The sequence below is a fragment of the Trachymyrmex septentrionalis genome, unplaced genomic scaffold (genome assembly GCF_001594115.1).
Source record: "Trachymyrmex septentrionalis isolate Tsep2-gDNA-1 unplaced genomic scaffold, Tsep1.0 scaffold29, whole genome shotgun sequence".
Lineage (NCBI taxonomy): Eukaryota > Metazoa > Arthropoda > Insecta > Hymenoptera > Formicidae > Trachymyrmex > Trachymyrmex septentrionalis.
In genome coordinates, this window is record NW_017305451.1 from 1,526,939 (window position 1) to 1,538,689 (window position 11,751).

The following is an 11,751-nucleotide window of genomic DNA, read 5'->3' on the forward strand; positions in this document are numbered from 1 at the left end:
ATATATATATGTACGAACGAGAAAGAAGCAAAAAGAAAGAAAGAGAGAAATAAATAGAATAGGACGCGGAGGAGGAAAGGAGGAAAGATCAACAGCGGGAGGAAGAGCGAGAGGGACGGAGACCGCCGGTAGCATATGCGAGCACGTGAGTCACATGGAGCGCCCTTTGTACATAAGTGCAACGCAACTTGTTACAGTGTACGTATGTAACGGCGGGGGCCAGTTTTAACCGTGTGGGTGTGGGTGTACGCGCGCGCACCCGTGTTTCGCGATTGTGCGAGCGTACGCGAGCGAACGCCGCAGTGAACGCTGAACTGCACAAAGAACCCCTCTCAAGGCCGCGCCGGAGCTGCACAGCGACGGCATACGCACGCGAATGCGTAAAATGCACCTCGGCCGCTCGCACTGTACTCCTCTCGCTCGCTCCGCGCACTTTTTTTTATCGCGCTATTCTTTTGCACGCTTTTCCGGAACAATGGAACTACCACGAGCGACAGATATACGTAATGGTAATTGTAACTACGTCGTTTCATATATTTGTTGGAGCTCATTTTGCGATTTCGAGAAGGCACGTCGAATCGCACGTTAATATTAAGCGCGCCTCGCGATGTTTAATCGCTCGCAAACGCAGATCAGCGTTCTTCTTTTAAATGCGACATTTATATCATTCGAGGAATTGCCATGAATTTTCTTCTGTTTGATAGATACATTGAGAATGAATGACGTTTAGGAAGAGATGATAGTTAAGTCAAATTAATGCTCGAAATAAATGTATCTTTATATTTAGTAAATATATCATATTTGGAAAGATTGAAATAAAATCTGTAATACGACTCATCGTTGATGGAAATGTGTGTGTATTTAATATTAAAATTAATATCTTTTTCTAGAAGCACAGCCGACAATTTGCGCGCGCACACACACACACACACACACACACGCACACAACGCGGCAAACGTACGTTTCAAGCAAAAGCCCTGGATTTCCGCAGTTTACTGCAAATTCAACTCGGATAACTCGGTGAATGTGTAGTTGGTTTCGGATTCTCTAAAGCGCGCGCACTTGAAAGGTTACACGTAACGATGCGCAACGCGAATCGATCGCGAAAGCGAACAAAAAGGTCGGTCTGGCGGGCCCGCGCGGCGCGTATACGTATACACGTTGTTGCATTTATATTTAACTGGTTAATAAGAAGCGTCATTATCTATCGACAATTTAAGCGAGCTGACAATATTACCATATTATATTATTGCGATACCGCGCAATCGAAGTGCTAAAAAATACACACCTGCTGTAATATATTGTTGCGCCAACCGCGCGCGATATTAGGCATGCATTTTCTATAACTAATCGTCTTGCCGAACTCGATTGCACTTGAGATGAAATTATTCTGTCGATCACGATTGACGATCGAGCAGCGTTTGATACGATATAACCGATATCGTAGTAACGTCGGGGTTTCGATTGAAGTAAGACTACGCATTAATTTGATTTAAGATTAATTATTTTTGAAAATTTAAAAAAAAAACACATATGGCTGAAGAGGATTCTACGACACACAGTTATTGCGCTTCGCTTTACTATTAAGTTGTTCCTATCGATAATTATTAAGACTACGATATTTTTATATTTGAAAAGAATATGAGAGCTCAGAAATATGTAGATTTACTCGCAAATTTTCCCGGAGCGATTAAAGCTGCTGCTTTAATAGAATACATTATTAATTCAGTAATGCAGATTGTAAATTATGTATAGTCATTGACAATTAATTGTCAATACCGTCTCGACTCTGCTCATGAAAAATTGTACCATTAAACGGTGTCAGAATCGATACGTGCGAACGGTTAAAACGATTTTTAATCGTCCTCATCTTTATTCACACTCAATTTATTGTTTATCGATGGGATTAAGTCTTTCTTGTGGAAAACCTACTGAACGGAAATTACAACAATCGCCACGGCTGTATTTCGGGCGGTGCGTAACTTCTCGCACAGTGGGTACAATTTCAGCATCGATTCGGCGCAACTGGATCACAATTATTAGCGCAACGGCCGCTCTCGGTCACTGTCATTATTTCGCGAGCAGTCCTCGGTAATAATCGGACGAGTTTCATAGCGGGCGAATGTGGGCGCGGAGCGGAAATCGATTCCTCGAAGGGCGATTCGCCGAAGAGGTAACGATCTGCGGTAACAATTCTTCGAGCACTCCAGGACGTGCACGTGCGGTGCAGAATGCGTTTCGTGAGTCGCGAAAATTAAATAAAGTACCCTCTCCTCCTTCCATCCCGCGCGTCCGTTTGGACTCCCTCGCAATTGTCTCATTCTTTTATCGCCCGCTCGCCTCGCAACTTCTCCGTCATGCTCCTTCATCCTCTCCTCCTCCCTTCCCCTCTTTAGGCCTGATAAATTCGCGGAGCGTGATTCGTGCCCATCGCTCATGCACGGAGGTAAAGACAAAGCAGTAAAAGAGCGTAATATTTATTCGCGCTTCGTGTCTCACGAATTGTTCCCCCTCCCCCCCCCCTTTTTTTTTCATCAACTTTAATTTTTCGTGCACTCGCTCGATTGAAGCGTCTCAATTTTTTTTTCTTTGTTTTTTTCTACGTTTGTCATCTTCGATGCTAACGTAAATTTCTGGAATTTATGAGGATTACTCTTATAGCTTTTCGTTACGAGCGAAACTCAAACGATCGCGAGTGTTTATCGTCGCATCCTCCTCAGCGTGTAAGCGAACGCTTATTTTCGACTCTGGAAGAGCGCACTTTGCAAAGTGTCGAGCGCGAAGATCGCACGAGGGCGAGCTCGGCGCATTAATCAGCGTGGTATTTGGGAACCTTGGGGGGGGACTAAGCCTTCAGTTAGCTGTACTTCATCAAAATGCACAGAGGATAACGTCAACGGGCTACAGGAGTTATTTTTAAAAATTACGTAGGGCTTTTAATTAAAACGCTACACGGCGCCTCTTTGACCGAATCGCGTGTTAAGCTACTTGAACAAGTGACGGAATCGATACGATGCAGATAGCGAGGAATGAAGGCAAGAAATATGTAAGGTAAAGAGTTGCAAGCACGTGTAAAGGAAAAAAAAGAAAAAACAGAGAGAGAGAGAGAGAGAGAGAGAGAGAGTAATTTGTTCCGCGGCGTGCACGAAGAATCCCGAGTGCACTTGACTTTCACGCTCGATGAAATTTCGATGACCGACCGCGATAAATTTATAATACGCGTCGGTGCAACCGCAGGCGCAAGAGGAGAGCCCGCGTAGATAAAATCTGCCGAATTTCATGAACCGGTGGATACGCGTGCCCCTATCTGATCCGGTCTACCAGAAAGGTACGCAAGGGCTTCAAGGGACCGTAAAAATGCTATACACTGTAAGAGAAGTGGCGAAGTGGATATCCTCCGTATGAATATTAATGATTGCGGGTAGTTAGGAGATTGGCAAAATTCGCAGAGAGCCTGTTGACTACCTCAATCAGCGTCCTAATTAACAAATCGCCGAATGACGCGCCTGTGCCGAAGATAAATATTCATTTGCGAGATATGAACAACGCTCTCATTAGTTACGAGCACGTTCGTAATAAATAATTCAACGAATAAAGAAAATTAGTTGTGCATCAATTTATTTAGGTATCACGAGACCAATAATATGTCGAAGTTTGTTAAAATACTTGTACGCTTTATAGTTCCTTCGCTTAGTATCTACTGTACTTTATATATGCACTTTACCATATGCTGGTATTATTAGCATCGTAATGTGCATTGTTCAAGTCTCACTATACTTATGTAATTACAATAACTTATTTAGACATCGTTATAGAAACTGAAACAATAATATACAGTGAGTAATAAAAGAACAAAAGAAATGCAGGCTGGTAATGTTTTGTTCCTATTCTGTTTTATTACTTCGATATTACATAATTCTAAAGTCCAATGATTACTTCTTTATACTGATCATCGACAATCAATTAAATATCTATTCGTCGTGCGGAAACCGCTGGAACGCGCGTTTATCCAACGTCTTTCGCGCGTACGAAGCTGACTTCGAGGTTTAACGAGGCGTCTTCAACAGAAAAATGCGAAAGATCGGAAAGAGAAAAGGAGAGAGAGAGAGAGAGAGAGAGAAACATTCGATAAATTCGAGAGGCGAATAGATAAAAAGAAGCGACGTCGCGCCCTCAAGTGTCTGCCTTGCGACGAGATAAAGCGCGGTTTATACGCGACGATAACGGATCGCCGATGAGGGCAAGAAAGACAGAAAGAGATTGGAGTCTCCGTCCGAGTGAGGGATGCGATAAATTTTTGAAGAATTCTGTCAATAGCAGTCGCTCTCGCAAGTATGAATGGCGGGAAAGGCGGCGGCCGCGGGAGAGACCCGGCAGTCTACAATGACGAATTCCTTTCAATATTTCATAAGTGTCTATAGACACTCGAGTCACTGTTCTCATCCCGACGGGCATCGATCGCTCGTCTGCCACTACTAAGTGGAATATCTTTGATAAATCAACCAAGTAATAGTCGAAGTTTCTCCCGCCTGGCTTGTCGCCGAGACGAAGATGATTTCTTATTTGTTTTCTACGGTAACGTAGTATTATTAACGATATAATTCACAATTTCTAATTGTATCTGTAAAATTTATCAATGAGAAATATTCGAACGTAGTATCAAGCGTGACTTCGACGTCTTTACTTCAAAATTGTGAGCAGCTGTTACGTCGTTATTGTGACAACATGAGACATGAGTTTACGAATGCGTTTATGCGCGTATGTGGTGTGTGTGTGTGTGTGTGTGTGTGTGTGTGTGTGTGTGTGTGTGTGCGCGCGCGTGTGCGTGAAAGAGAAAGAGAGAAAGAGAGAAAGAGAGAAAGAGAGAAACGTAATATGAAGTTCAGTATCAAGTGCGTATCGCGTTACAAGTCACCTGATCTTTCTCGTACCGAGAAATCAAACTCCTTCGATTAGAGAGATTGTGATCATTCGATTCGTCTTATCGAGCGACTTGTGGGAAAAAGACAGACGAGGGGGGTAAAACGAGATGAATCACTTCGTACGAAACATCGTTCGTTCAATTTCGGAAATCTGTTCGGAAATCAGTATTTCTCACTAATACGAGTATACCGCAATTGTGATTGGTATCACGTGTATTTCGTGTTAACAAGTCAATCTGACTCGTGATAAATTCCGAGTAAATGTCTCATTAGAACACACGCCCCGTCACCGGATCGATCCTATCTTTAAAAAGGGCCGAGGGAGGTGGTCGCCTTAAAATACATTTCGGGACGCGCGCGTAATCGCGATTGCCGCACTCTCGCGAGGCGTTCGTTCGCGCGCGCGCGCGCGCGAGATGGAAGGCGAGGGGGGGAAGTTTTCCGCAAATATTACAAGAAGAGCGCGTTGCGCGGTGCGGGAATGCCCACAGCTGTTCCTATAAATAACAACCCCCGATTTGATGCAACCACGCGAGTGCTCGCACGCGGCAATTCTGCATCTTCTCTCGCGAAAGCGCGGCAACTATGGTTATTGACCCCCGTGCAACGTGCACGCGGCCCGGCACTATTTCCGTTCGTGAAATAATGGGTCCGAGCCATCGTAGCGTGCGATTTGAACGCGCGCGAGATAGACCAAGGAGTCTCCTCGTGCTCGGAGTCCGACGTATATCGGACATATACGCGCGCGATTGCACGACGGAAATTATTTATTCAATATTATTCGTGTAAAATAATACTGGGAGGAATATTGAATATTTCTTATTTGCCTTTGGACGATATCGTTCGAAATTTCTTTCTTATCTGAATAAATTTCGTCATTTTCGACAAAGGCGGGTAAAATGTAAATTTTTACAATGTAATTTTATTTCGATTAATTTTTGTACATAATTATATGTCGAGGAAAAAATTCTATTACAAGATAAAAAAAAAAACTCTAAATCCGATTAAACTTTCAACATTCGGAAATCGACCGATAAAGTATAAAATGATGCAATTTGACTGTAACGTCGAGCGTAGTAAATGAAAATTACGCGAATGGCGGAATAAGAGCAACGCGTGCGTTCGCATTAAAACGATGTGTATTACGATTGAAGATTTGATTATTGCACATGGCACGGGTAATTACGTTCTACCTGACGCACGGCTTTATTCACGGCGAGCAAAATGCAATAAAATATATTATACAATGCGAAGCGGGGGATTTATCCGCGGATTACATTATCCATCACGGTCGAAAGATTAAATCTCCATAAATTATTCGTTGTACCAACGATATTCATTAACGACGCGGTTCAAATAGCCGCGAAGTGTTACAACGGTAAGCGTTACCGCACGCGTATCTACTTCGAAATATATACTCGTATATTTTCAACACAAAATCATATTACTGTAACAATTTTCTATAAGGACTTTTCAATCGAGATGATTAAACCGCAGTGCGGTTAAATAAATGAAGGAAGTAAATTTCTTTACATTCTTTACATTCATCGTCGATAAAACTTCGATCATAGTGCTGATCCACTTGTTAGAGAATCCAATATTAGAGATTTATAGTTTCAGACAGATCGATCGATCGCGCGACAACAATTTTCTACATATACATTGCAATAGCGTATGCCGTAATAACGTTTTTATTGGATAGAAGATCGCTCGGAACTACTCCGCGCCTTATACCGAATCCCGCTTCATCGGGAATTGAGTACCGGCTCTTGTGGATTTTCTACTTGATTTACAGAGCGGCGAGGCGTACGCTGGCGAGAAAGGGAGAGAGAAAGAGAGAGGAAGATAGAAAGAGAAAAAGAGAGAGAGCAATCGATGATGTCACGCACTTGCGGTTGATAGCCGCAATCTCTCTCTCTCTCTCTCAGAGCGAGGTGCGCCGGCACGATCGACATCCGAGATTCGGACTTGGTCGCGGCCGAGGCTGCGTTGCATCGCGTTTTATAGCGCGTTTTACTGCGTGTGCTGTGGCTGACCAGTGGTCTCTTTCTCTCTCTCTCTCTCTCTCTCTCTGCACGTCGCAGATCCTCCTCTCGCTCTTCTCCGGTCTCCTCTCTTTTCTCTGTAAAGGAGGCACGACCAGCGGAGCAGGGTCATGGCCGGACATCGTCTGCCATACTCTCCTTCTCTTTCTTTTGCTCGATGCTCTACACCCACACTACATCTGTTTTACTCGCGTACAATCCATTCTCCTTCTTCTCGCTGCACTCTCTCGTAAAGTTGGATTTTACTGTGCGCCAAATATGAACCATCTCTCGAGATCTCTCGAGAAACATCCTGTTCGTCTCTCCACGATCAAATAGATTTGTAAAAGACTTTTTAAAATGAAAATTACGAGTGTACAAACATTGCACATGCACAATTTACGATGGGGTGTGTCACAGCGTATTCCATTTTCTTCAGAAGCTATTATTGCTAGAAGATATTTTCCAATTGAAAGTATTGATACTGTTAGAATTTTGAAAAATAAAGAAAAATTAATTCATGTCAATAATAACTAAGTAAATATTTATGACATTGTGTACGAATGAAGGACAAGGTCGATTAGATATTGATATTGATAGAAAATTGAAATAGCTGTAGTGCAGCGATTATGGATATCTAATAGCCTTAATACCAGAGTGAAGGATTTCATGTTTGAATTCCGATAGGCTTTGTTATCTAATTTTTCTGTCTCTTACAATGTGGAAGTTACTTGAAATTAAATTGTGAAACCTACATTGTAGATTCATTTCGTGGATAATTATACTATAATATACTATAATATAATTGTAATCTTCCGATTGTCTTTATTTCAAAATTAAGAACACATTTTAGACACATTTTGTCAAATTAATAAAAATAATACTTATTGCTTTTCACTGATGTAACATTTGCTTAGAAAGTTACATCACGCGATATTGTTATGTACAAAAAAAAACACAGAAATATATATATATGTATATATTGCAGAGAATGTCAGAGTGGTTTTGCGGCTTTTGTCGCGCTATCACTTTTGACGTCAAAGGCGTACGCTCGAGGCATTGCGCAAAATTGAGAATCAAGGTATCCAGATTTTGCTCCTTGGACTGGACCAAACGAAATGTTTCGACGATGATTCACGGCGGGACAATAACCTCCGATCAATGATATCATTTTTATCAATATGACGCAATATCGAGAGAAAGTTTCCAAATTGTCAGTAATTAACTTCCTTGAGATAAGGCAAAAAAAAAAAATACAACTTGTATATTTTATTTATTTTACATTTGTAAATATAATTGAATAAATATAATTGAATAAATGTAATTCAATATAATATTAACTCTTATTTCAAATCTTATTTATTTAATAAGAAGGAGATGGGGAACACAAGTATTAATTACTTTTAAATATAGCATTTTTTATATTTTATGCTAATTTTACAATAAGAGTGCAGTTAATATCTTCGCAACGTACATGACGTTTTCCTTTCTCTTGAAATGGCTCGTATGAATTATTTGCGACGCGTAAGAAATTAATCATTCTGAACACAAGAACATTAAAATGTCACGCGCGGATCTCTCGCATGTTTCTTGCGCTGAGCCGAATTATTTCCCATCGCAACCACGTGTTGCACTACAGAATTCTAGCCGAGATGCTATCGACCGACTTTATTTATTCCACTTACTTATCTCAATCGTCAACCAGACATTTTCAATGATCAGGTAATTTTGGGTTCTAAGTAGCATTAGCAATTAACAATAAATGCTTCGGTTATAAAATCGTAATGATTTGTGAATAAATCAAGAACTTTTTATTCCAGTTTTTATAAACTGGAGCATTTATTTTATCACACAATTTTGATTATATAATTTTGATAATATAAAAATAATATAAAAATAATAATAATTTTATAATATAAAAAAACATACTTCTAATACATATAATAACAGACTTTTTTCTCAGTTATTATTTTTTCGCTTTTTCGTTTGCTATTTTATAATGTCTAAACAATCTAGTCTACAAAAAAATCTAAAAAAAAAAAAAACACGCTGCGCTTTATAACGCGACTAACAGAAGATATAAAGGAATGATATGTGATCCATCATAATCTTTTATAATCATAAATATCAATAAAAGAGTAAATCCTCTTTCACGATTATCATCGCTCTCGTTTTGCTGCCGGTCATTATATACTCTTCCAACTATCCAATCAATAAATTTTAAAAATCGAGAAATCCTGCTCTACATCAATACATTCAAAACAATTAAATAAATCTAATTTTATTCTCACAGTGTGTGTCGAGAATACTTTTCCAACTATCGATAAATTTTGAAAAATCCTGTTCTACATCAATACATTCAAAACAACTAACTCAATATAATTTTATTCTGACAGTCGAGAATACTTTTCCAACTATTTATAAAATTTTGAAAATCAAGAAATCCCATTCTACATCAATACATTCAAAGCGATCACAAATTAATCTAATTTTATTCTTACAGTCGAGAATATCAATATTTTTTCGAACTCTTTTCGAAACACTCGCTATCAATTCTAAAACTATCGCAATCACCTATCGATTTATCTCTCATCATTTTATTATCAATCTCGCAGGGAGCGCACGCTCGGTCAAAAACATGGTTCATACCAATGTGACAATCTGTCAATCATTCCTCTATACTTTCTCTATCTACTGTCTCTTCTCTATCTACTTCCGTCATAAGGACTAGGTGTGGATATTTATTGTATATAAAGCTTTCGCTTACAAAGAGTACATTATCTAAAAATGCGCACAACTCACGATTTCGCGACGGATGATGGGCGTTCCTGCTCCGGAGGGCATTGTGCAGGGTTACGTACAGCTGGTACATCAGCTGCTCCTCCGACGACGTGTTCTCGTCGTTGTTGGGCAAAAACGGTATCGCCATGGTGTCTTCTCTCGTCTATTCTATACGGAACGGAGCAATTGCGGAGCAGTTGTAGCCCGAGTTCCAAGCTACGCGCTCGTTACCACACCCGCCTGGCCCGGGGGTTGATGCACTGTAACCGAACCAAGCAATGTTCTGTTGTTGAGTTCACTTGTTCACTGTCTACGTCTCCACTTTTCAAAGAAAAATCCCTCCTCCGCCCCTCCCCCCTCCTCTCCTCCCCTCCCCGTCCCCCCTTGTGTCTCTACTTGAACTCTTGTTCTGTACGTCGTAGAATTGTGAACGCGAATTAGAAACGCTGTGCACGCGAACAGTTTAAGTCTACCGGCTATCAACGCTCAACATTCCGGATCGCACGTGGCGCGCGCGCGCACGCTGCGGGGATCTCCCGTAAATGTTATTGCTCTACTCCCTTTTAGACGATTCTCGAAACGAAATTTCTCCCCAAGTCCCGACGAAACTGTCCATGCATCGAACGTTCTCGAGACAAAAAGGAAGGGGTGGGGAAAAAAAAATAAAAAAAGAAAAAAAACAGAAAAATCACTTTCGACAATCACCTGCTGAGAACCGTATAAAAAAACTTGTCCTTTGTCACGGTTGTTGATTTCGGCCGCTCGAATGCACTTGTCGAATGGAGCACGAAGATTTCGTCAGAATTTTCGTGACTCCACGAAGAGAAAATTTCAATGTCCCCGCAGTTGTCCGGTTGACGGCTGCACCAGTTGGTTCACGTCACTCGTAAAGATGTACAACACATACGGGGGAGGATCGCCCTATTGGCTGCGCGGGTATCACGAGAGTGTCCCGCGCGAGCGGTCACGTGAGGTGTGTGCTCCGGAAAATCTTCGGTATTGCACTATGACCGACCGAGATTGATTCGTTAATCTGCACGAGCAAATAACAAACACCGCTGGCCACTTTGGCGCGATATATATCACATACGCGTGTATTCGTGCGGTGAGAAGACGAGAATGCGAAGCGACACGAGATCTCGACTGAGCTCAGGATAAACGAGAAACACGTCTGTTCTCCTCGAGGTCTGGCGTGGTAATGATTCTGTGCTTTCACAGCCACGGTCCGCACGTTCTGCCTCACGGCAGCGCAACCGGCTGTTCCCTCCACTCCGTTTTACTCGCGCGACCGATTGGTCGAACGGTGGGGGTGCGTGCGCGCGCAACCTATGACGAGGAAATAAACTGGTGGTGGTGAGGGTAGCCGATTTACTTTGGGGTGGGGAAACGCGCGAGGAGCGTGACAATACATTGTCTTGCTCTTCGGACGCTGCGCTCGGAGCGAGCTCTCCGCTTTGAAACGCTAACATTTACTGCGATCATGTTTTCGCAATCGTCGTCAGACACCGCACGGCAGTATCCGCTGTATGAAGAGTGCTCTTAATGTATCAAGATATCGCACATCTTTACGATGAATACTTCACTATGAATGGTTTACGCTATCCAATAAGACATGTGTGATTAATAAACATTATGCATGATTGATTGCACTATGAGGAAATATTAAATGAAAAACGAATTTTTTTTTCTCTCGTCCTACTTTTTTCCATCTCGATTTTAGGTGTCAACAATTTTTCAGCGTCAAATCTATCGTGGCATATTTTATAACATTTCTCTTTATGATTCTCGCTCCCTTTCATTTCATGTTTTTTTTTTGTTTCGTTTCTTTTTTACTTCAATTTTTCTACGGCTTCTCGCGCAGTAAATGTTAATACGAGAGGGAGAGACTCGATCCGCCCTTGGAAGACGCAAGTGCAACTCAGTGGTGCGAGCGACACGGTCTCGGGACACAGTGGAGCGTGTAGCATGTAGCAGTGGGATCTCTCGACGAAGGAGAGAGTGAGAGGCCACGCACACGAGCATA

The 11,751-nt window shown here is 41.6% G+C and overlaps 1 protein-coding gene across 2 annotated transcripts in view; it reads right to left on the reverse strand.

Annotated features, from left to right (window-relative positions):
• LOC108749347 overlaps window positions 1-10,907 on the reverse strand; it is a 22,817-nt gene extending 11,910 nt beyond the window's left edge. The window contains exons 1-2 of one of the 2 annotated variants that reach the window (XM_018487964.1): window positions 10,434-10,907; window positions 9,750-9,988 (exon numbers count right to left, since the gene is read on the reverse strand). In XM_018487964.1, coding sequence (XP_018343466.1) covers window positions 9,750-9,876 — 127 coding nt within the window. In that variant the 5' untranslated portion in view covers window positions 9,877-9,988; window positions 10,434-10,907. Of the gene's footprint in view, window positions 1-9,749; window positions 10,071-10,433 lie in introns of those variants that run through there. The other variant, XM_018487963.1, reaches the window with a different exon arrangement.
• Between the last annotated feature and the right edge of the window lie 844 nt (window positions 10,908-11,751).